The 25,897-nt window shown below is 46.1% G+C and overlaps 2 protein-coding genes across 5 annotated transcripts in view; both read right to left on the bottom strand.

The window, feature by feature from the left end:
- kidins220a (kinase D-interacting substrate 220a) overlaps positions 1–4,646 on the bottom strand; it is a 39,353-nt gene extending 34,707 nt beyond the window's left edge. The window contains exons 1-5 of one of the 4 annotated variants that reach the window (XM_084676739.1): positions 4,390–4,646; positions 3,629–3,672; positions 3,198–3,316; positions 1,146–1,296; positions 777–875 (exon numbers count right to left, since the gene is read on the bottom strand). In XM_084676739.1, coding sequence (XP_084532865.1) covers positions 777–875; positions 1,146–1,277 — 231 coding nt within the window. In that variant the 5' untranslated portion in view covers positions 1,278–1,296; positions 3,198–3,316; positions 3,629–3,672; positions 4,390–4,646. The remainder of the gene's footprint in view (positions 1–776; positions 876–1,145; positions 1,297–3,197; positions 3,317–3,628; positions 3,673–4,389) is intronic. The other 3 variants (XM_084676731.1, XM_084676750.1, XM_084676747.1) reach the window with 3 other exon arrangements.
- A 1,065-nt stretch (positions 4,647–5,711) lies between these two features.
- mboat2a (membrane bound O-acyltransferase domain containing 2a) overlaps positions 5,712–25,897 on the bottom strand; it is a 33,523-nt gene continuing 13,337 nt past the window's right edge. Inside the window, exons 2-13 of the mRNA XM_084676761.1 lie at positions 23,466–23,611; positions 21,551–21,628; positions 15,337–15,432; positions 14,805–14,860; positions 12,918–12,972; positions 11,330–11,510; positions 9,755–9,947; positions 9,339–9,442; positions 9,181–9,245; positions 8,919–9,051; positions 7,977–8,128; positions 5,712–7,117 (exon numbers count right to left, since the gene is read on the bottom strand). Of these exons, the coding sequence (XP_084532887.1) occupies positions 6,925–7,117; positions 7,977–8,128; positions 8,919–9,051; positions 9,181–9,245; positions 9,339–9,442; positions 9,755–9,947; positions 11,330–11,510; positions 12,918–12,972; positions 14,805–14,860; positions 15,337–15,432; positions 21,551–21,628; positions 23,466–23,611 (1,452 nt within the window). The 3' untranslated portion in view covers positions 5,712–6,924. The remainder of the gene's footprint in view (positions 7,118–7,976; positions 8,129–8,918; positions 9,052–9,180; positions 9,246–9,338; positions 9,443–9,754; positions 9,948–11,329; positions 11,511–12,917; positions 12,973–14,804; positions 14,861–15,336; positions 15,433–21,550; positions 21,629–23,465; positions 23,612–25,897) is intronic.

Here is a 25,897-nt window from a genome sequence, read left to right as displayed (position 1 = left end):
GCCGTGGACGACCACCAATCACAGCACTGTCCTGGTAGGCGCTGTACCTACCAGCTGGTCGTACCAGGTGCTCATGGATGCGGGGTGCCGGAGGCAGAGAGACATGTGAGACAGAGAGAATGTACGCTGGTCTGACTGTCTTCTCTCACTACAGGCTACTGAGAGTCACAGTGGGTGTGTTTGGGAGATGTAATAACAGGTTGACGGTGTGTATGAGGTGAACAGAGTTTCTTTGTGTATGTGTGTGTTTTGATGGCTAAAGGTGCGTGTGGGGTGGGGACAGATTGAATACCCTGTATTTACCCCAAACTAGTGGCATATGGCCCTCAGAAGGTGATCATTATAGAGATAAGTATCAACCCACAGGGGTGAGTTCAGCAAGCTAGGAGTTCTAAAGCCTATTGGTCAGCATGCCCCCCTCTATACCATGCGGCTACAATGACCCTGTTCTAACCTGCGGTGTTGTGCTTTGTGCATGAAAAAGCGGAGAGCAGAGAAGATTTAAAATTATGAGCTACCTGACCTGAGTAGTCCTGAACCTTGTGGTTGTGATTGGGAAAGTACGAGGTCTGACTCTCAATAGAAAAACAAAGTCTTAGGTTTGGTTTCATTTTGGGATTGTCTTATGTTTGGTGTGTTGTGGTGTGTGAGCGTGTGTCTGCGTGTGGGTGTGTGAGCATGTGTGTGTGTGTGTGTATGTGAGAGAGAGAGACAGTGTGTCTGTGTTAGCATGTGTTAGCATGTGTGTGTGTGTGTGTGCATGTGTGTGTGCTCACCACGTCATCCAGGTTGACATTAGTTCCTCTCCTGATGAGCTCCTTCACTATCTCTATGTTGCCTTGCTCTGAAGCCACCATCAGAGGAGTCTGGCCGTTCTGACAAGAGAACAGAGACTCCATCACCAATCACACCTCGCTCATAAAGCACCGTATGCAATATAGAAAGCTGTCCCATGCTGACAATGGTTTAACACAGAGAAAAGGTACCATTCAAACTAGAACTATATCAAGTGATTGTGAAGACATATATGGACTAATTGTGTACAAAGCCACTGTGTGGTAGTGTAACTTGGATTGGCCTAGTGATTTGGTGTACTTGTAATCCCAGAGAAAGGCACAAGGTGCACCATCTCTACAGGGCCTCACCTCGCTGCGACTGTCCACCTCCCGGAACTTGTCCAGGTGCAGCTTGATGGCGGCCAGGTTCTCATCTTCCACGTAGCTGAACAGGCTCTGGATGGCCAGGGTGGTCATCTTCAGAGAGGTTGTGGTGTCCATGACGACGGCAATGGGTCACCTACCCACCATCAGGTACCGAGAGGATACAGGTTTTTTTTTGGAAGGGGGGGGGGGGGGGGGATGAATGAATGAGTAGTCTTAAAAGGACATGTTTTCAGTCTTGATCCATTATGTAGTGCAGGAACAACTTTCCGACCAACGGTCTAATGGTGTTTCACATGTGTTTAGTGTTATTTTCTCTTTGATGAGTTGGGCTTTCAGATAAAAAAGAGGGCAGGAAAATTACTCTTTACAGTAGTTTTCCCTATCCATCTGACCTGAATCAAGTCATGCATATGGCCCTGTGAGCTAATAGGACTGAGGCTACGTAAATGCAAGCAGAGCCAAGCAGTCACGTAAAGTAGGGCTGGGGGACAAGACACAGAAGCAGACACTAGGCTAGGAAGAAGGCAAATTACTGTCCTCATTTTGGAGCTCTAGACGAAATCTAATCTATGGTAAGAACAAAGATTAACCTAGCTAGATAATTGGTGTTAAGGCTAGGGCAGTGTGTATGCTCCCTTAGTCTCATGACATGGCTGAGCCTAGTTAACTATAAATTGGACTTTTATTGGAAGATGCACAGACATAGTCTACTACTGTAAGGCCATCAGACTGGAGATAGGTTTGTCAATGGTTCAGTAAATTGTCCTACAGCAGGGGGCAGTATGCTGTCATTTAGACAAAAAAAAACTAGAGGAATAAGAACACTGAGCTGTCGGGAGATCATGGGATTCTTAGGGTATCGTCAGTGTTGAGTTCAACGGGTCAGTAATCATAAAATGAAGGTTTTGGATGAGCCTAGATATTTTGATTTCCAGAGAGAGATGGGTTTAGTTTGACATTTTATCCATATGGCAGATGCTTTTATCCAAATCAAAATACAAAAAGTATCTTGCATATAGAGTGCAGCAGAAGATCAAGGATGAGTGCAAAGTTTTCACAGTGTTTTGGTCGTCTAAAGGACAGGCTTAAGCTTTTAGATCCATCATTTTATCATGCTTCTAAGCTACCACAATAGACACAGGGCTATCTTGGCTAACTCATGATTATGTCTGGCTAGGCATCCAGACAATGCCTTACTCCTTGCAATACATCATCAAAGATTCATGAATGGTTTGCTCATGTTAGGCCAGTTGCCAGCTACACTGCTCCTCATCACTCATCATAATCAGCAAACTGTCCTGGTCCTCAGACAAATTTGCAATCATTTTCTGAACTGTGATGATTCAATTTATTACAAACCTCTTGCAAGAAAAGTGCATTCCTCTCATGACAGAAGTGTTACAACTCAATCTAATCACTGTGTCATATTGAAGCGAGGAATATTTTTTGGAAGAACATGACAGCAAGAATAGAGGAGGTCTCTCCAACCGCTTCCTTTAGTTCACAGATTAGGTTTAGCAGAGAGCCAATCAAATCCATCAAAGCTAATCAACACAAACAGAATCAGATGAGGCTAGTTTACAGAAACATAGGCCAGTAAACCCTTGACCTCAACATAGATAACTGACATTAACTAAAGCTCTCATTATCTCTATGTGACAAAGAGGTTCTTCTGAAAAATCCCAAATCAGACCAATCACAATGGGCACATAACATGAACCCAGTGACACACCCATGTCTGTGTCCTTACCGGTCTCAAAACAACTCACTGGACAAAGACCATTCAGATTACAGTGTCATCAATAAATCAATCGATCAATCAACCAATCAATAATCCTGTCCCTTCTCTGCTCAGCATTGATCTGGAGGAGGCCACACTTACACATAAAATCTTTGATACAAAACACACAGTGAGGATGCACACACACCACCAACAAAGAGAACAGCAGAGATGGAGCCAGTAAAAGAAGCAATAATTCAAGCACAACTAACATAGCAAAACTCTAGCAATCAACATATTCATGTGAAGCTCACCTCCGCAGATGCGATCTCTGAAGTGGACTGCACTGAGTGACACTGGCTTGTTTTTCGATTACTGTCGCTCAAATCGTCTGTAGTATCAACAAGCGATCCTGGGCTACACATCCCCCTGCCTATAATGAATAATGGATGAGGAAGAGGCAGAGCAACGCCCCAACCCACTCCCCCCCCCCCCCCCTCCCTCTATACACAACACAATAGAGGCACACAACTAGATTACCAGACATAAGCCTTTACATGTTCAGCTCTTGTTGCTTGACTGTTTTATTATAAGCTCAAGGATGAGGGAGTTGTTGGGCAAGGTGACAGGGACCTTTTGTTGGACTGTATAGTGCTGAATAAATTGTTGATAGGTAGCCCTGCTTTAAAGTACAGCTTTGAGAGCACTTTGGTAGTATTTATGCAAATAGACTGCGGGGTAATACTTAGTTTGTCAGGGGGGCTCAGATCCAAGACGGGTCTCTCCACACTGTTGACATCAACAACGTGAAATTCAATTCGGACTTTTTATTGGAACTTTGCTGGGGGTACATTGGGTTTAGTAATCTCTAAAATTAAACAGTCAGCTCGTAAGTCATGCGGGTGTGAAACTGCTGAGAACACATTTCCATGGAAAGAGTTGGTCACAACAAGGTCGAGTCTTAATTTCAGTTGCAAGCTTACATAAAACAACAGAACAAGCAATGGTGACAGGTCACGTCTGTTTCAATGACACTGACGCAAGCACATCTATATGCAAATCATTAATACTAAGCTCAATACCAAAAACATCAACATCATTACGTCCTATCCATATTGAATGATTATATCAGACATATATTGACGGTAAGTATTTAAGTGCAAAGCCTGGCCAAGAATCATAAAACACCTGGTAGTCCAGATAATGTGTAACGCGCGTTAGCTCGAGCGAACAACTTTGTATTTTTCAACAAGTAGCATTAGCGTTAGTAGTAATAGCCAACAAGACCCCCAAACTATAGCATTAACAAGCATGTCTAGACAGTTAGGTATGGATTCAACTAAGCATTCGTCAGACATAGCAGCGAAAGTAGCTACATTAGCTAGCTAGACTATCTATCTAGCTACCACTGTAAATTAGCAATTAAGCAAACAAGTAACTAGCAGGCAAAATATTCTGGGTAGACTACTGTAGCTAGCTACCTACTAGTTTCGCGTTATTGCTTACCTTTTTGGCTTAAACTTTTAGAAGTTAACACAATGGCGTCACAAGTGCCAGTGCTGTTTGCATATATGTTTAACAACTGGATTAATAATGTCCACAATATGCGTTAGGTGTCCTCTTCAAGCCATCGTGTACAATGTGTTTTTGCTTGGCAGCTACACTGGCTCGTACTAGCTGTGTTGATTTGATTGGTTTTCAAACCCCTCCTACCTAATAAGGCCGGTCGTGCCATGGGATTTGCCCCAAACAACAGTATCTACAACAATATATTCAGTCATATAGAATTTAGGTATTTACAAAGTGAAAAGAGAGGTGTAATGTTGGACTTTTCAAACTAAGCCCATGATATCTCTTTCTCAGTAACACACACAGCTTCTACATGTAACACTGTGTAGACACATTCCCTAAGTGTGTGACAAATGAGACAACTTCTGTTTTCAAATCTCTCTGTATTAGTGTTTAAAAATAATTCTCTTTATTTAACGACATAAATCAGATTTCAAAGTACTGTTATACAAATCTTTCCATAAGTTTCCTTTTCCTGACACAAAAATAACAGTTTTCTTCACACGAACATAAAACATATATGCGCCATTTATGATATGGCACTTTGGACATATGGAGCAGTTTGCATTGTTCTGCTGGTTGGGGTGGCCATGCAGTGCAAAAGTTGCCATGTTGGTAAAATGACATTCCTTCCCTTCGTCTGGGCTTACAGGCCCTAGCTACAAATACAGTGTACTCTGACACCACACCAACATCTAAGAATCACAGAAATACACACAATTATGGCAGGAGTATGCACATGTTAGGAAGAAAAAGGTAAAAGAGTTTACAGTTAGAACAATTGTGTCTGCTACTTTGCTGTTACTCTTCATTAAAAAATACTTCCCCCAAAATGGTTGATATAGACTGCCATCAGATTCACTGCCTCATCTGCTCCTCTGACTGCCCAAGGTTAGAATAGTGTGCTTTGAAACCCAGAAAAGCCTTCCTAATATCCCTCTTTTGTGTGTACCAGAATACTGAGGCCAGGAGTAGTTTATTTTCCCTAACAATGGTTTTTGTAACTATAGAGGGTTATAAGGTGATACAGAAGGCGATAGGGTGTTTGGGTCACAGTACACAACAAGACTAGGGCCCTGTCTTATCATACACCACAGGCAGTCCCAAGATATGGTTACCTACCTAACCCTAACATAAGAAACCAACAAACACAGAGCAAATTATATACAGCAGGTTTCCCCACAGCCAAATGTTGTTGGCATAACAATTTTCATTTTATGTTTCTAGTCTGGCTGATGAATGATTTCACCTTGACAATATGAATGTAAGTCTTTATCATTGACTTTGTTATGAAGCGGTAAGTGACTAATTTTTACATACATGTTATAACACATACATGTTATAACATACTGTGAGCCACATCCCACATTCATTTACTCATACAGTATGGTTACATATCATATGTTCATCTCATGTCATCATACAACTCAAATCATACAGTTACAAGCAAACTGTACAGACTTACAGCTGAATGTTTTCAACAAACAGTATTTAAATACTGTAAAATCATGTTGTAAACAATTCTTTATCACCCTGATCATAGCCTACTTGTAGATTTTTAAACAAATGTAGCTACTCACGATATTTGATATTGCAGAGATTATTAAAACATTTGAACTAAGAGGAAACCTACAGTTTGTTGAAGAAGAATAAAGACAGAGCATTAACTTCACCTAAAAGCCCTTCAAACAAATACAAAACTAAAACTTAAAAAGCAACTGTCCCCATAATTACCCTCCCTTTCGAGAATCAATTGAAAGCAGCAGATATGAAAAACAGATGTGAAATCTCCCCCCCAAAATAAGCAAAATGAAAGTAATTTTAAAGAAAGTTTAGAGTGTCCTAAGGCCTGTTTGAAATTGGCAACTGACAAAAAACGGTATATTTAATTTGCACACTAACATTTTTGTGTTCCGCCTCATTTAGAGGCTTTCAGACAATGACAAAAACCCTCTAATGTACCTTGATCTACAGTACCTGTCTGTCTGTATAATCCCAACTATTCCACTGTGGTAATAGTGCATCACATTACCTAAAGCTACAAGCCACCCAATGCCCTCCACAACCACCCCACCCTGAAATATCTGCACCAGGCCACAAGCCTACATCTGAGTACAGAGAGGGTTTAAGGCAACTTCAAACATTTAGCATTCTTCTGCATCCTTTCATTTAACAACTCCAGGCTCAATGTAAGTATTATTCCACGTATCCTTTTATAGGGCTAAAAAACACCACTGTCTAAATGATCCTTTCTCTGTGTCCGAGTGATTGCTGTTGTCCTTGCTACTGGAAGGTCTTGACATGTTGTAGACGCCTGCATGTTGAATCTGTTTATTTGGTTCTCTGGGGGTGAAAGAACCCACAGTCGCCACACTTGTCTCTGTGTCCGATGTCTCTGACCGGCTCAGCCTGTGTCAGCCTGTGTCAGTCTGTGTCAGTGTCTGTGTGGCACGGTGGGCTGCTTTCCGTGCCTCATGTGCTTCTGTGTTTCTGGTTGCAGTTCTTGTCTGTGGCCGAGTGGTGGTTGTGTTTCCCGCTGTCTGGCTGCTGGCTGTCGCCCTCCAGGCTGTTGACCTGCTGCTCCTTGGCCCTCAGGTGCCGGGGCTTCACGGGGAGGACCAGCACCAGAAGCAGACAGAGCAGGTGTATGCAGAAGTACCAAGACCTGAGGGGAGAGAAGGACGGACAAGTTTAGTTCACTGAAGGAAGGCTCTGTGGTGAATATAAATGAGGATCTGTTTGAGGTGGAGAAATGAGATAGTGCCCATCTGATGTCATTCTTTACTGAGTATTATGAATGGCCTAGTTCAAAGGAGAAGGTCATCCTGTCATTGACAGCCTCAAATATAGAGGCTAATGCCACAGTCTGGAGATGAAAGGTCACATTTTACGCAATCTAAAATCAATGCCAGTTAATCCCACTTACTATGCATCCAGTCATCACATAACCCCGCTTATTATGGGATTTTAAGCTTTCCCCTCTGGTCGCTACCTTGGTAACAATGTACAATGTTCCAGAACCTACTGGCCTAGGTCCCACCCCCTAACATTCCACCAGCCGGCCCCCTTAATTCTACTTTATTTAACGAGCCTGGTTAACGAGCAACCTAGACAGGATGATTTAATAACCACACCCCCATCCCAACGACCCCATAGATCTGCCTTCAGTCCACCGGAGCACCTCCTGCACATGTTTTATCCCTGCTCATGAACGGTCCCTGTCCCCGAGTCGTTAAACTGCCTCGTTAACCGCTTGAGGATGAGGTGAAGGCAGCTGAATAATAAGACAGCTCGTTTTCTCTCCGTTTATGCCATCCTAGTTTTCCATCTTTACGGGCATTGAGTAATCCCTCTGTTATAATGACAGGTGTTTGGACATGGCTCTGCTTCTGCACCCAGGGCCATATGCTCTGGTCATCCACTGGGATCCATTGAGATGCATTCTTTTACGTTCAAGGTCAGTTTTGGAAAGATGGACAGACGTGAGACTTGTTGACCGTTCGTGTGACGTCCGTGCAACTCACTTGTAGAACTTCAGGGACGTCTCCACGGCCAAGAGGACAAAGGGCACCACAGTGTAGCATATGGCCACCTGCGTCCCCGCCCACGTGATGACGTCATAGATGCGCTGGTGTGTTAGGGAGCCCTGGAAGTGGGGTCTAACGTTGTGTCTTATCTGCGGAGAGACAAAGGAAGATGGGGTGAAAAACATGCTGTAAAGACGTCCGTTGGATGATGGATTTGGGGTTAAAGGCAGGACAGTAATAATGACCATGAAAATAAAACACAAACTTTAGAGTTTAGAGAGCAATCGTTAGCCATCAGACATCTTAAGTTTGAGGAAGTTGACTGACCCACTTCTCAAGAAAAAACTGAAACTACCAATTACTAGAGAAGTAAAGCACTTAAACGCAAGTTTGAAGAAGAGATATCAGGCCTCATTTATACTAAACTAGACTCCATTAGCTAGAGCTTTGGCTTCAACCCATCAGACCTTTTCAGAACACATTCATTTATTTTAGTTTCTGTCACAATTATTCTTGGAAGCGAGAGAGAGAGAGACAGAGAGAGGAAGAGAGCGAGGAAAAGAAAGAGACTGAGGCAGAGATAGGGGGAAAGACAGGGAGAGCAGGAGAGATAGCGAGGAGAGAGAGAGAGAGAGAGAGAGAGAGAGAGAGAGAGAGAGAGAGAGAGAGAGAGAGAGAGAGAGAGAGAGAGAGAGAGAGAGAGAGAGAGAGGGAGATTTGAAGTCCTAATGGCACTAGACAGACCCTTAGGAGAACAGGGTCAGTACCCAGTGGCCTTGCTGCGTCTCATTACTGTCCTCCTTCCCTCTACCACAGCAGGGGAGCTGTGCTCCCTCTCATCCTGACAAATTCACCCATTCTCAGCTCTCCTCAATTACTGTAAGTATTCCAGCAGTTTACAGTATGTACTTTAGCTCAAGGTGAGCTAGAACAACTCACTGCGCGTGCGGCCATCGTCATGGCGATGCCCGTGAGGAAGGTGAGGTAGTACCCCGGGTACACTCCGTGCCATATGGCTGACAGAAGGAAGGTGGCCGCTGTGGGGTTGATGGGACAGCGTTCGTAACACACCCTGAGGAGAGGTCAGTAGGTACCCAGAGTTACCATAACAACCAGATGTTATGGTGGCTACACACTTAAAATCCACACAGCTCTAGCATGGTTCCTCTGCTGTTTATCCTGGTCAAGTTGATCTGTTTACCTTTTGAGCCAAAGTGCTGTTTGGATATTCCAGTTGTCCAGGAAAGTTTTGAAACTGGTGGCAAACTGGAATTAGAAACGGAGAGATAGTTACTGGTCTTACTGTCAAATAATCAGATAAAAAAATGTGATGTATTTAAAAATAGTACAATAACTGACTTCAATGTCCATTATTCTGAGGTTTGATATGCGATCCCATCGCGGGATACCCTGTCTGGTGTAGCCATTGAAGCCGAAGCCTGCAGCGTTATTGATGGCATCAGCTGTATGAAGGAGAAAAGACCACTGAGTCGACTGAAAAGAAAGATAACTTCCCTTCATTCTACATATTACCATTCCATACCATGCTAACATCACCATGCTGTTGGAGTGAGTACAGACTGACTGGTCCTGTAGCTGTCCGAGAATGTGCTAGTTCCTAACACACCCACTAGAGGGCAATGTAACACAATCTACTGTGCAAACAACGTCAACTCTCAAAAAAAAAGAATATCAAACAATAAAGAGAGGGATACTGCATTTGCATAGTTTCCACTAGTGTTCATGAGTGGCCAGCCAGGGCCCATTCCACTCACCCAGGGTCCAAACAAAGAAGTACTTGGGCCGCAGGGAGAGCATGGAGAGGTAGAGGTAGATGACCTGCTGGTAGAAGGGTGTGGAGGAGATGAAGCTGTCGTCTATGGAGCGCTCCACTGGGACCAACTTGTAGATGGACAGGTAGACGCCCAGAGAGATGACACACGTGCACAGCTTGGAGATCACGTCATTCTGAGGAGGGAGAAGTCAATTCAACGATCAGATCTCAATATGGATCTCAGATCTTATAATTCAATTAAGTTCCACTCTATTCCCTTTATTAATCCCAGGACCAGTAAAAGAACGGTTAATGCACTCAATCGGATTGTACGCAATAGCAGCAATGAAACATCTATTCAGGTTTGTATCGACCAGCAACAGACACAGTGACAACCGAGAACGCAGATACAGCTATTGGGATCAAACGTGATGGAATATTTCGGTAAAACGTCTATTATCTTTGACAGCAGAAGTCCCTCTTTCTGTTCTGTTGAGCCGTTAAATCTAGCATCTCGCACGCAGCATGGGGCTGCGGCCCGTGCACATCTCTGAGCTCAGGCGCTATCTTTAGCACTGCCTGGATTCCTCTTCTCACCAGCTCCTCACTGGACCCAGCCTGCTGGAGTGAGACATCCATTATTGATGACTTGAGAAGTAAGAGGGTGTGGAAGATATGTGGATGATACACAAACTTTGCAGCATTGCTCACGACAGCAGAACACCATTCAAAGGAAAATTGGCTGGTAAAAAAAAAAAAGATATAGTAGCCTTGAATGAACAGAATAATGATAAACATGAAGGTACTTCTCAAAGTTCCAAACGATGCAGTCCAACAGATTGTTGTGGGCCTGGCCTTTGATGAATACACACATCTAACAGAATTGCCCTTCACAGAACTCGTCCATTGAAAGTGCACAGGTAGGCTGCTATCGTGTTTTGTTCACTATGTGTTCTCTGGTGTCTCTGGTGTTATTGTGTGAAGGCTACAGGCTAATTGGCATGCAGCAGAAGAGATGCGTGCTCTTCAGTCTAGTCGAAGTAGAGATAAGAGCATCATGGGAGGTGCACCACGAAACACTGAATCATCACTATGGTCTGTCATTGAAAGCTTTCATTGGTATCTACTGCATTATTTATACAGCAGTGACACGAGTACTGGATCTCCCATCCAGAGGCGTTCCCACAATAATTGGAATCCATTTAGTATTCATTCTCCTCCACCAAGCGAATGTCTTGGTGGAGGAGAATTGCTTTTTCAGGAGCCTTTGGGATAACAAAGTAAAGATGTACAAAAGCATTTGTTTATCTGCTCAAGCTCCTGAAGCTCAAGTCGTGGCCACCAGAGGGTGCTCTAACAGAGGCATTGCTGAGGTTGCCACAGTAACTACATATCACCATCAGAGTAGAGTCTTAACATTCACATTTGTCAAATATAATTACAAAAATGATTGTAACCATTAGACCCGTCAACGGTTAGGGTCATCGAACCTATTCTGTGAGTAACATTGGTCATGAGGTTGTTTGAGGGACAGTGCATGGTAGTAGCATGGCTCCAGTATACTAGCCAACAGTACCTTAGGAGAGGGGTGGTTGATCTTGTACTTCCCGTTCTCCTTGCCGTTGGCCTCTGTGATGCTGTGGTAGCCCGTGCCCTCCATGAAGGCCATGTAGTCGTTGTAGGAGCAGGTGGGGCCGGCCAGGATCCCCATGAAGTTACAGCTGTAGCTCAGGTACTCCAGCAGACTGGGCATCCTCCTGGCAGCAGGGAAACACACCCCCATACACACGCAGGAGAGAGAGGGAGACACAGAGAGAGGGACAGACAGACAGACAGACAGACAGACAGACAGACAGACAGTTAGATAACTAACCCTTGGAATGATTAATGGACTAAAATCCAAATTGGAGACATGCAGTTTAAGATGGTCAAATATTAATCTAATACGTGGTCAGATGGGATATACAGAAGACCATAGATCATGATGCCAAGTGAATAGGGCGGGTGCTTTGAGCTCAAGGGATGTTTTTTCCTAAATGTTTGTGGCGTCTGTTAGATGTCTTGTCTCCGTGTGAGTCTGGAGAGGGTCGCTTGGCATTCTCTCCGTGCCAGCTGTACTGTGATGGATATGCCCCGCAGCGTGGTCAGGAGAACATGGTCTGATTGCTAATTTCCCTGCGACCCGTCACTGCCTGCTGCTGAGTGGCTCAGCCACAATGACCAAGCCTTCTCTGTTGTCTGGTGCAACGGGCTGGATCTCATAAGTGAGACTTTAGAAAAATAAAATGAGGGCAGTGCAGATCAGCCTCTTGCACCAGGCAATAGCTTGATGTTCCTGTCCAGGATGACTTGCATAAATTCAGTCATGTCTAATGTCCTGTTTAAAGGCATTTCCTTCCGTATTCTTGAAGTTAGCTTCCAGAAATACAGTGCAACCTTCTACAAAACAAACAATTGAGTTACATGAGCAAGACTTAGCTCATTTCAGTGTTGTTTGGCTGGGTGTTTCAATCCCTCTCCTCCCTGAACTCTATTGTGTGATTCGCTGGTTTCTGACAACTTCCTGTCTGCATTAGTCACAAGGTACAGTGTGGACGTGTGGTTGCCTGGCAACTGCTGGGAGTCCTTCAATAGCGGGGTACATATTCCTTCACAGTGCAACACTGCAGCGTGAGCATACTGGGGCATTATGGGATGGTTGTTGAATAATCAAATCTAATCACACTTATATGAAGACAACCCTGATATCTAATCACACTGATATGAAAACAACACTGATATCTAATCACACTGATATGAAGACAACACTGATATCTAATCACACTTATATGAAGAATACACCGTTCACTGAGGGACAAAACAATGAAATGGGTTCAAGCTTCTGCCAATGCTCGATCTCTCAGAAAATCCTGTTTCAGCTTTTGAATAGTGCATACATGAAGCAAGATTTTTTAAAATTTGATAAAATAATTCAAGACTCGCTGCCACGGAACATAAGATCAGCATCAACATAGATGAGAGGCTTTGTGGGGACTGAGGAGAAAGTATAGTTTGCAGGTTATCCAGGTGCAGGTGTACAGATAGATACATGGTTCCATCACAGTGCAGCATAACAGCTGGTCCTAGGCCAGCTGAGAGAGTAAAAACATACCTGAGTCACATACCTGACAGCTAGGTATCTCTGACTGGAGCTCAGCTGCTCCTCCTTCTTGGCCAGACCTGAGTGGGGTGGTGGGTGGGTGGGTTGGAGGGAGGGAGGGAGGGAGGGAGGGAGGGAGGGAGGGAGGGAGGGAGGGAGGGAGGGAGGGAGGGAGGGAGGGAGGGAGGGAGGGAGGGAGGGAGGGAGGGAGGGAGGGAGGGAGGGAGGGAGGGAGGGAGGGAGGGAGGGAGGGAGGGAGGGAGGGAGGGAGGGAGGGAGGGAGGGAAAGACAGAATGAGTGGGAAATAATTATCAGTGGTAATCTGTGGTTGAGTGGTCTTAATCTCCTCAAACACAAACGCTCCAGCAAACAGCACAAAACACAGGCCTCAAACAGGGAGTCAGACATGGAAATCCCATTTTGTCTCTGAGCCAAACCACATAAGGGTGGACAGCTCACGTGATTCCTGGCTGTACCTAACAACCAGTTAAAACAGGTGTCAGGGGTCATTTTCATGGCAAAAGGCAGGGTCAGGGGTTAAGAGGAGTCACTGACTGTAACCCTGGACTGTGACAATGACGAGATCCTCCCTGCATCAGTCAGCTGGGGCCAGGGAGGAGGGGCTTCTTACATAACCTCAGAACTATGAATGATCACACACCGTATGTTAGCCTTTTTGGCCCACAGAGAACCAAAGCCTCAAGCTCACAACTAGGACCCAGGGATGGGACAAACTATAAGCGATGGAACACTGACCAAAGATGAGAAAAGGCTGAGATGTAACAGTAGAAGTAAAAGTAGCATGAACCTACAGTAAGAGTAGCAGTAAGTCACAGTAACAGTAGGTCACAGTAACAGTAGCATTAGGTCACAGTAACAGTAGGTCACAGTAACAGTAGCAGTAGGTCACAGTAACAGTAGCAGTAGGGCACAATAACAGTAGCAGTAGGGCACAGTAACAGTAGCAGTAAGTCACAGTAACAGTAGCAGTAGGGCACCGTAACAGTAGCAGTAGGGCACCGTAACAATAAGTCACAGTAACAGTAGCAGTAGGATTAGCAATGGCTGTATTAGCACTGTGACAGTCCACTGAGACGGAGGATTATGGTCTTATGAGGGGGATCAGTACCCTAGGAGAGAATTAATACACCAAACACACAAGGATATAAACAGTAACCACCAACGCGCATGCAAAAACCAAAACACTTTTCTCAAAAATAAAGAGTCTGGTCACCCTTGCTTTTTTCTTTAACTCATTTATTCTAATCCACCAGTCCCATCGCCCATTTTCCCTCCTTCCTTTACTCCCTCCCTATCTCCCTCCAGCTTTAATTAGTTAGTGTGGCCTTTTGGCTGCATCTGGACTTGTAACACAGACACGAGAAGCAGTCAGAGGCCTGAGACTTCAAAGGAGACTAAAGCTTAGTAATCTTCTCCACTCCTCCTTCCCCCTCTCCTCCTTCCACCCCTCCTCTATGTGAATGTGCATTATGGATGCTATAGGCTAGACAGGCACACAGAGAAAGGGGTGGGGGAGGGAGAGAATGTCACAGTCTCTATGTAATGTCCATTACATAAGGGTGTTATCAACCTAGCCATGCTCTCTCAACCGGAAGACCAATGTCAAACCTGCTCGGAGTAGAAGCCCTGAGGCTTACCGCATCACGACAAAGATTGTTAGGGAAAAGGGTTGTTTCTGAATGACACTCGAGCATGGCTAGATAAGCAAACAAAGTGATGAAACAGGAATGTGTATGTGCCTGGCAGAGCAAAGGTGTGGGGTGTGTATTCTGTTCTAGATAGAATCTCTTTGTTGGATCAAACGGCAGACAGGAAGTGTTCTTATCTGCTCTCAGATTTATGAAACGCACAAGTGCACACGCACGCACACACACTCCAACTTGAGCTCACCGTCGTGTATCTCAAACGCCAGGCTGGTGATCTTCTGTGTGATGACCATCATTGGTCTGTGAGAGAAAAACAGGTAAGAGACATGGTGAACTGTTAGTGGGGCCGACTTACCCTCCAACAAGTGTTTCTGTACAGAAAACTCACATTTCTGAACGTCTATGACAGAAATAAAAAGAGAAAGCAAATCAAAGAGCGAGAGAGAGACAGAGATAGAAAGAGAGACAGGGAGAGAGACACAGAGATAGAAAGAGAGACAGAGAGAGACACAGAGATAGAAAGAGAGACAGAGAGAGAGACACACACAGACAGCAGGTGCAGGCCTCTCAGTGTGGTTGCCTAGCAACTGGCCACCTTCGCCCCAGCCTGATTTGCTGTCTGGTTCATCAGACGGTCTGAAGGAGAGTGAACTGGGAACTGAAGTCTTGATCAATGCCCCCCCCCCCCCAGTGGGCAGATAACACTATGACACTGCCTCTTCAGTTATATTCAATATCCAGTATCCAGCCGTGACATGTGAATGCTAAGAACTTACCCAGTGAAATCTGCAGAGTACATGCTGTAGTCAAAGACATAGACGCGTGTTATCTGACAGAAGCTGAGGTAACCCAGAGCCACCACAAAACAGTACCTGCAGGGAGAGATAGAGAGATTATGAGGAGGAGAGAGTGTGGAGGGTGAAACAGAGAGAACGAGAGAAGACCAGGAGAAACAGGGTCAATATTTACACTTTGAAACAAAATGCGACAGATTCTCATAACCATGACTTGAGCACATGTGGTCACTCTCATGGGTATCAGAGGAACTCTTGTTTGTTGTCAGGTGGGTCATCAAGAGCACATATGTTATGGCACCACGGAGTCCATCTTAGTGTGTCCCAGTAGCAGCCAGCTCTGGAAGATCCCTGTTATCCTGTATCCTGTATATTGGGTTTTGATTTGCCTCCAGGAGGCCACCCAACAACTTCCTTCTGCCAGTGTTTCCCCTAAATTTCTGCTGCCACGGTATCAGAAATAGGGCTGTACAAGATTTTAGGCCGTCTAACAGCAGTGATTGTTAGAGTGCATGTCGGAGAATAGCAAGGACCCGCGCTTCACAGCGCAGTTGAGATTGCGTGGGTGCGTCCTTGAGAACTGTAAGTTGTATAACTTATGTTTTCAGTTCATTAAAGCCTGTTATTGTATTAGTCTACAGTTATTGCAAATTTAATTTAACTGGTGATTTTTGTTGTTTGTATTCTTCCCCTGCTAGCATAATTGCATGCATGTTGATTCGATAGCGATTGCTGCCCTTGCTCACGTTTGTATTTTAAGGGCATTATTAAGCTGAAGTAGTTTTAATTAATAGTGGGTATATTGTTATTATTTGCTACAGAATGCTTAGCCTATCAAGATCAAATGAAGCCAACAGTGTACATGCTTTCGAGTACCTTGATCGATAGGCTAGGCTACTGACCATTTACAATAAGTGGTTACATCAATTATTAATTGGCAGCATATTTCTGCCATTTAGAAAATACTTTAAATAGACTAACAGTATTGCTTTACGGAAAAGAGGATATATATATATATATATATATATATATATATATATAAATAAATATATGCAATATTACATTTGTTATTAGACTGTTACATTAACCTACTCCAAAATATAGGGTTAGAACTTTACTTCGGCCGAGGAGGGGGAGGGGGTGGGGGGGTCGTTCAGACCTGCCCCCACTGCTAAAAAAAATCCTAGGGGAAACACTGCACCCCATTGCCACCCCGAATGAAAATCGCTAGATCCGCCCCTGGTGAGGAGAGGAAGAGGAGGGAAGGCGAAGAGGAGAAAAAGGAGAGGAGATGACAGGAGGAGGAGAGGAGGAGGATGGAAGGAGAGGAAAAGTGTGCAGGAGCCTGCTGTAGTCTGTCAGTTATAAGAACAGAGATCAGTGGTTGAATTAGAAAGGCTTAGAATTAATCTACTAACCACTACAGCTGGGGCTGTGGAAGCCTAAGAGGCTATAGGACATTGTATGACTTTTTTCAGACACAAGACAGACTGTCAGTAAGAAACTGTGCTTAAACAAAACCAGTCCCAAGTTCAGTTTTATTACAATAACGTTCAACAGAGAAATCAAAATTCCTTTTTTCAATCAGCACTCACTTAAAGAAAGTTCTAGGATGTGACCTCAAGGATCAAATTGAACACAGAGGGTGAAAGTAGTTACAAGCATTCTCTGACCAGCAGCAACCAAAAGAGGCTTCAGCAACTTATCAAAGCTCATGATTTGGCCAGCATCCCAACTGACAGGCCTGCTTTAGACCACAAACACATCTGCAAACATTTCAAAGACATTCTGACAACCCTCTGACAACAATGTCACAGCCTGCCTTTCTCTGTTGCTCTTCGTTTACAGTGTGCGAGTGCGTGCGCGGGTGTGTGTGTGTGTATGTACTGCTAGTGTGTGTATACAAGAATCTCATTGTAATACCAAGCCATGCTTGGTCTGAGAGAGATACAGCAGCAATAGTCCCTTCCCCCCGAGCGCTCAGCATTACAATGGGCATCTCAGAGCAAATTGTGCCCACACTAGTCATGGTGCAGGGTACCACCCTCCTTCCAACACTGTACACTGGCTCATTGTTCTCTATTAGCAGTCAGTTCAGAGAGAATCCTGTTAAAATTTTGTCTTCACTGCAAGAGCAGCCGTAGGGTTTAACAAGGCAGGCTGGGGCAAGAGTTCATGTTTGTCTACTTAATGTCCTGGCGTTGTTAGCCATTTTGAGGTGGAAAGTTTTGAAACAGGAGTGAGGAAGTTGAGAGATAGGGAGAGGGACAGAGAGAGAGAGAGAGAGAGAGAGAGAGAGAGAGAGAGAGAGAGGGACACAGAGAGAGGGACACACAGAGAGAGAGAGAGAGAGAGAGAGAGAGAGAGAGAGAGAGAGAGAGAGAGAGAGAGAGAAAATCACTTATCACACCCACTCAGTTTCCTTGTGCTCACAGCAGTATGACAGCAGAGGAGGTTATCAAAGTCGGTCAGAGACTGTGCTCCTCCACAAACACCCAGCCCCCGCCCTCAGCCCACAGCCCCCACCCCCCAACCTCACACCCCACTCCCTATCCTCACCCTTAATGACGTCAAAGCCAGCCAACGGTCCCTGGGCCACCACAAACATGAATTTGGTGGTGTTTGACCTTGGGGGAGTCAAGACCATAAGGGACTTTCCTAAATAGCCACCATCAAACTACCCAGCCAGGAGATCTTTTCTGGCCAGAGCCATCGTTATAGCTCTCAGCAATCTCCTGCAGTATTTGCAGTCTCAGCAGCAGTCAGGATATGAAAAGCGTGACAGTGGGATATATTTAAAGCAGTCCTATGGGGAAGTCTGTCGTTCTAATGTCCTTTGTTTTTGTAACATTCTTTTTTTCCTGTAGAAGAGGAAATTCATTTGTTTCCTTTCTGTCCTCAGTCAGTTAGCCTGCAGGCCTCAGATGCATCCTCAGACTCAAGGAGCCTGGCTCCCCGCTGAGGGAGGCCTGCAGACAGGCCAGCATGCAGACCGCTGGCCCTAGGGGACGCCCTGGTGGGCTGCAAACACTGCAGGAGGCCAGCATGCAGACCGCTGGCCCTAGGGGACGCCCTGGTGGGCTGCAAACACTGCAGGAGGCCAGCATGCAGACCGCTGGCCCTAGGGGACGCCCTGGTGGGCTGCAAACACTGCAGGAGGCCAGCATGCAGACCGCTGGCCCTAGGGGACGCCCTGGTGGGCTGCAAACACTGCAGGAGGCCAGCATGCAGACCGCTGGCCCTAGGGGACGCCCTGGTGGGCTGCAAACACTGCAGGAGGCCAGCATGCAGACCGCTGGCCCTAGGGGACGCCCTGGTGGGCTGCAAACACTGCAGGAGGCCAGCATGCAGACCGCTGGCCCTAGGGGACGCCCTGGTGGGCTGCAAACACTGCAGGAGGCCAGCATGCAGACCGCTGGCCCTAGGGGACGCCCTGGTGGGCTGCAAACACTGCAGGAGGCCAGCATGCAGACCGCTGGCCCTAGGGGACGCCCTGGTGGGCTGCAAACACTGCAGGAGGCCAGCATGCAGACCGCTGGCCCTAGGGGACGCCCTGGTGGGCTGCAAACACTGCAGGAGGCCAGCATGCAGACCGCTGGCCCTAGGGGACGCCCTGGTGGGCTGCAAACACTGCAGGAGGCCAGCATGCAGACCGCTGGCCCTAGGGGACGCCCTGGTGGGCTGCAAACACTGCAGGAGGCCAGCATGCAGACCGCTGGCCCTAGGGGACGCCCTGGTGGGCTGCAAACACTGCAGGAGGCCAGCATGCAGACCGCTGGCCCTAGGGGACGCCCTGGTGGGCTGCAAACACTGCAGGAGGCCAGCATGCAGACCGCTGGCCCTAGGGGACGCCCTGGTGGGCTGCAAACACTGCAGGAGGCCAGCATGCAGACCGCTGGCCCTAGGGGACGCCCTGGTGGGCTGCAAACACTGCAGGGAAACTAGAGAAGAGTAAATAAAGGTTTTATTCTGGCTCAAGGGATCCTGACCTATGCTTCACCTCTCTGGATACAAACACAAACATTTGCACACGCTACCATTGTTGTTTTTTAGGCTTAGTTTTTAGCAAGGCTGCCAGAATTTCATGGCCTTATCTGTGTCAAATCTGCCTACATCTACTTACTTATTGCACACGCTATGTCTGTCTCTTCTAGAGTGTTTGGCATCACACAGACACAGGCACACAAACACACATTATAATGTAATGTCATGTATTCATTATTATGTAAATCAATTATATATACAAAAACTCACACACACACACAGATAAAGTGTTCAGTATTCAGCAAAACCATGTTTGTGTCTTGCTACTCTGTCGTGTGATTCAGGGGCGGGATCGGATCTGCAGGGTATCTGAGACATTGGGTGCGTTCGACTTCATGCAGCGCCGGCGCCACCGAAAGCCGGCTGCAGTCGGCTGCCTTGAAGCTGAGAATGCCATTGGCTGCTTCAAGTCAGTCGGGCTGCAGGCGACGCCGGCGCTGCATGAAGTCAAACACACCTATTGACTGATTGGTTGTGTCAGCTGGGGATGGTGTGACCACTCCCCCTCCTCCACACATCAGGTTCAATCAATCAGTTTAGACAGCTGGTCAAGCAGCCATGACTTGCAGCTCAACCATTGGCTGGCTGATCTGGAATGTTTAGAAGCTGCTGTGGAGAGGTATAACACTTCAGTTTGAAGTAGGATTGGAACACACTCTGATCATGTACTTATGCAAACTATTCTTTTTTATTTCTTTTTTACATTTTTCACTTTAAACAACAGTTTTTTGTTTTATATGTCTGACCCCTGTCTGTACTGAAAACATATACAAGTCAAATAGTCAGTCTGAAGACTGTGGAGGTGGGTTTTCCACCACAAGTAGGCGGCACTTGGATTACATTGGAGACCAGGCCATACTTTCTAGGTTAAGGCATTCATTGATTCATTCAAGGCATCTGTTCATCCACCGAGAGACAGTTAAACATTACTCAGACGGACATTACCCATAAGGACATTACCCTGCTCTCCTAGCCAATGACTGACAGGAGGTATGTAGCCAACCTCTGAACAGGAAGACAGTTAGAGAATCCTGTGATCCGCTGTGCCTGGCCCAAACTCCTCATCACCTCCTGTCAACTGTCCCTCACAGGCAGGTCTCCTCAGCCAAGCTTTACCATGTATCTGACATGGGTAGACTGTACACCTGTGGCCTGCAATAGAGCTGTGTTTTGCCCAGTTGCTCCCCATTGCATGGCAAGCTCATTTGTTTAAGTGCCCTCCACGAAAGGATGAGCAGCTAGCTACAGTGTAAATACATATCTGTTCCGCTCCATTTCATCTCTATGGATGGGGGGAGACAAAGACAGAGGGGAGAGGGGGATGACTGAGCAGAAAACAGAAGAAGGGCCATCTGTAATTTCAGCACATACAGCGTGAGTCGAAGCTCAACCCCTGGTCCAGATAAACAAACACAGATACCCACACATACACAGTTACATAAACCTCCCACCTTCCTGCGGTTCAATGCCATTCCAGGCTAATTATGACACAGCACCCCCCCCCCCCCTCTCTGTCTCTGATCTCTGAGACTGACCCTTGAACACTGTGGCAAGGTTGGCATGGCTTGGAGGGCAGTCATCTTCCTTCAACTACAGTTAAGGCAATGTGCTGACCTTGTGTCTACCAGGAACACTAGAAACAAATTACCCCACTGATACAAACACAGTATTGCTTTGAATAGTCACGTTAAAAAAATTAACTGCACAGAAAATTGATATTTAAATATGTGTTGTACAGCCCCTATTACAAGTCACAAAGGGCTTCACAGATGCCTCCAGTGCAGCATCCATAACCAGCCTAAACCCCAAGAGAAGAGAAGGAAAAACTGTGTGTACATGTGTGTGTTTATAAGTGTGTATGTGTTACGAGTGTACATGTGTTGAAGAGTCACAAACACAGATGGAAGCCTTGGGAGGGGGGGGGGGGGCAAAGCCATCACTATGAGGAGTCTACACTCTCCAGCTCCAACACAGCAACGCGGCAACACAGCAACGCAGCAACGCAGCAAGCTACTACCACTGCTCCTGCTGCTCCAACCCTAACCCTCCCAGTTCTACTCTTCAGCAGCCCGACTCTACGAGGCACCCTCGCAGAGAGCTGCCTCTCCAGCTGGAGGAATGGTGACCTGGGGAGAGGGAGGTAGACACTCACTTGTGCATGTGCTCCAGGCCAGCGAAGATCATGATGCTGTAGGACAGCCCACTCTGCACCAGGAAGTGTAAGGCATACCTAGAAACAACAACAGCAGGAAGAGGAGTTAGAAAGATGGAACCTCTTAACATCTACATTGATAGAACCACTCTCATTTTCAGCAGGGTGGAACCCTGAATGATTATTTCCTACAAAAGAGCTCTGAATGTGTTCTTACAGGCGCGGGGAACATTCTGTCAGGAAGCCGTTTACCAGACGGTTCTATTGTTGCCGTCAGGTCCTACAGACAGTATTGCCCTTCCTTTGAAGAAGACATGTCTCACCCCCTCATCAGACCCACCAGCCTGTGAGCTATGAAGGAGGTCTGTGATGATCTAACACTCCCTTCCGGGGGGGGGGGGGGGTCATATTGAGTACGCAGCAACACAACAGCAGGGGGTGGGGGGTGTCAGAGGAGGAGCAAGAGGAGGGTGTTTTAAGAGGAGCAGGAGGTGGGGGGTGTTAAAGGAGGAGAGGGCGGTGGTGGTGGTGGGGGGGGGGGTGTTTGAGGAAAGGGAAGGGGTTTTAAGAGGATAAGCAGGGAACAGGTTCTGTCAGACACAAGCGGAGGCCTAGTCTTGCTGTGGCAGCTGGAGGTAGGCGTGCCACCTGCAGATCAGTCGTGTCTAGAATATGCTAATGGCAGGGACTGCTCATGTGACTGTCACACTTGAATGTATGTGGCAGGCTTGAACCTGCAGCTAAGAAAATGCCATCCTAGCCTCCTAAGCTAGGCCCAGAACTGCATACGCCTGGAACTCAGGAGAGACTGCTCATCTCAAGAATGATATGAAAATATCCTTGTGAGAGGTGGGGGTGCAAAAGATCCTAAAATAACCCTACAGAATGCAGCATCTGCTGGAGAGATCCCCCAGGGCTGTGTGTGCCCTCTGAGGAACACTAGTCACTGTGTGTGTGTGTGTGTGTGCGTGTGTGTGCGTGTGTGTGTGTGTGTGTGTGTGTGAGTGTGTGTGTGTGTGAGTGTGTGTGTACATGTGTTTGCTTGCCTGTGAGCATGTGTTTGTCGTCACCAAGGATCTTGTACAGCACAACTTATTTAGTTGGTACTTAATATTACAGACATGAATGTGTGCAGCCTTGTGGAGTAAACACTGAAATGTCTGTGTTGGAGCTCCTATGGATTTATAGTGTAGACTTGACTGTCGCCATTTATAGCTTTTGGCATTATTACTTTTTTTTATACTCCCTATTATACTTTTCATGTGTTCACTGTTCATGCAATGATTTGTGGTTTCGTAGAGCCTGTCAGACAGCCAGAGTCTGCACCTCTAACCACATTGCAATATCAACTAACCACAACAGTCTCAATATTACCATGTACAATACAGGTCCATTATCTATATCCTCTATCAGACTTCCAGCTGCGTTGGAACAGTGACACGGGTACCACATCCCAGGGTTCCTGTTTCACTGTTTTATCCAGACAGGGAGATCAATAGCTGGCTAGCGTTTTTATTGTCACTCACACACATATATACGTATCCATCCTCTGCTCCCCTAGAACAAAACAGTCTGTCTAAATAAATATCAATTACACATGCATCGACCTGTTTACCTTGGCCAAGGGTGTACAGGAAGAGAGAGAGAGAGAGAGAGACAGAGAGAGAGAGAGAGAGAGAGAGAGAGAGAGAGACAGACAGACAGACAGACAGACAGACAGACAGACAGACAGACAGACAGACAGACAGACAGAGAGAGAGAGAGAGAGAGAGAGAGAGAATAAGATGAAGGGACAGAGAGGGAAAGACAGAGAAAGCTGCAGAGAGAGCGAGAGAACGAGAAGAAGGAATAAAGGAAGGGAAAGAGGGAGAGAGAAAGATGACGGGAGAGGAAGCGACAGAAGAGGGAGACTCACCAGCCGAAGCAGAAGAGAGCCAGGTAGAAGCCCAGCAGCGTGGCCACCACGTGTCTGACGAAGGTGCTGGTCTTACTGGGGTGGAGGTACAGGCGGAACCACACAGCTGTCAGCAGGGCAAACAGCTGGCACACTACAAAGTTCACCTGGAGCAGAGACAGAGATGGGGTTCAAAAAGGAGAGTTCTGTTTTTCACTCTTCTTGAGTAGGACAAAATAAGTAGGTCAAGATATGATAAAAAAATATACATTGTATTCTTTAGCAGACGCTAAATCATCTTTATTATTAACTAGATATTAATGCATGGTGAACAAAAATACTAATACTACAGTGCAATAATGACATCTCAATTCGTCCAGACTTCCTCTCCATGCTAGGTTCCTGTGCAGGTAGACTCATGGAAGCAGGAAGGAGTCTGAGGGAGGACATGCTATCAGTGGTCCTCCAAGCCCCTCTCCTGTCCCCTCTTTATCACACAGAGTATACAGGGATAACTGCACACTCACTGCTATACACACACACCTTCGGCCCACTGAGATGAACTCCTGTTATAAAGAGTCTGACACCCACACTACAAACACATACACAACAACGCAAAGGCTCAGAGAAGCCAAGCTAATGTAGAACTTCTCTGCACAGAGCACGCCCTCAGTGCTGAGCAGTTTGAATATTTATCAGCAATGCATTCATTTGTGTGTGTGTGTAGTCTAAGTGCAGTTCCACAGATTGTTCCCATGGTGAATCTCATTCATTAGCATGGGCAGATTAACAAGCACAATTTCAGCAAGGCCAAAAGGCATTTGGATGTTATTCCTCTCTACTCTCTACTTCAGATGAGACATCTGCTCTTATACAACACCTGCCCCCCCCACCCAGCCTCTGTGAGTGTATGTGTGCGTGTCTGCACGTTCACAAGGGTGTGTCTTGCTTGTTTGTTTGTTTGTTTTGCGAGGGTGTTCACTCCTCTAATCACTCTGAGCGGTTGCTTACAGAAAATTTAGCGATGCAAAAACTGAGTTGAGCAAGAGGCGAGATGAGGAACTCCACACAATCTTCTGCTGACTGATGAGTGAGCTCATGCAGTGCTACATGGGGATCCATGGAGAGCTGGGGGAGGGGGGGGGGTCACATCCTCAAACCCCTAGTCAGGTGACTCCTCATGTCACCAGTCTCAGAGCCATCTCTGGTCCTGGGTGATACAGAGAGGCCCTGCCTTCCTTCCACATCTGGAGCCATTAAGTGCTTTGGTAACGACCACAGCGAGCGCTGACCCACGACAAGCACTGCCCACTAAGGCAGTCTACCACCCTGCGTGTGTGTGACTCTATCAGAACCCTCGGCACGGACACACGCAGTAGGCCAGTCTGAGATGAGTCAGCAGTGACAATTGTAGTGGCGTCCTCAGTGCTATACACACACATGTACCCCCCCCCCACACACACACACACACAGCCCAATGCTGCCAGACTAATTTCACTCTCAATTTCCTCTTTAATACACTTGCCTCCATGCCTCCTTTTTCGCACAAACACCAAACACACACACTGGTCAGTGCAGACACAAAAATACATGTTTCTTGAGATGCCATGATTCCATATTATGGACTGTGACACACACTAAAATAATGGAGTAATATACACGTTGAGGAGCAACAATATGGGGCCTGTCTGTGTATTTGGGTCACTTTAACACATCTAGTGTGAGACAGAGGAAGAGAGACAGAGAGATAGCTAACACATAACAAACGTAGCAACAAAATTAGCCCCTGCTGTTGTTTGACATTGGCAGCAGAAGTCTGTGTGCATCATATCATTATCTGCAGCATGTACAGACATCCTTCAACTCAAAGAAACAGAGTCCCACAGTGCAAACAAGCAGATAATCAATTCAAGGTAAGCTAAGACAAAGCTTATTAGGCTACAGGCCAGAAACAAAGTCATTTTGAAGGAAGAAGAAAGGGAATATGCATGGTTGAAGGCAGACTGCTGTTCATTACAGAAAGAGGAGGGAAAGGGAGGCAAAAAGGAAGCGAGACACAGTTGAATAGGTACAGTACTTGGTAGAGGTACAGTACAGAGGAGCACCACTTGGTCTGTCGCCATGTAGGGGGTTTCCACACAGCCCCCGGCTTCACATGTGTGCTGGGTTGCTATGGGCTGATTGTCATCATCCAGCTGACAGTTACAGGTCATTGCAGACCCACAGCAGCTGCTCACTGCTTCAGCATTGTGTGTGTTCTGGTCTTGGAAATGTCTTACCTATGCAGCTTAAATCTGTAAATCGTTATAAACTTGTGTTCACACACACACAGACACATTTAGGTAAACATCTTCAAAAGCCTGGGCTTTATAGTATGGGTTTGTTATTCTATAACAGCCACCAAAGCGGCACTTTGAATTGGTCTACTGTTCTATGTGTTTCATAAGTCAGGC

This window comes from Hypomesus nipponensis, chromosome 3 (genome assembly GCF_054491055.1).
Source record: "Hypomesus nipponensis isolate SF chromosome 3, ASM5449105v1, whole genome shotgun sequence".
NCBI classification, from domain to species: Eukaryota; Metazoa; Chordata; class Actinopteri; order Osmeriformes; family Osmeridae; genus Hypomesus; species Hypomesus nipponensis.
Note: the sequence above shows the minus strand (reverse complement) of the source record. Positions and strands in the feature narration are given on the sequence as shown.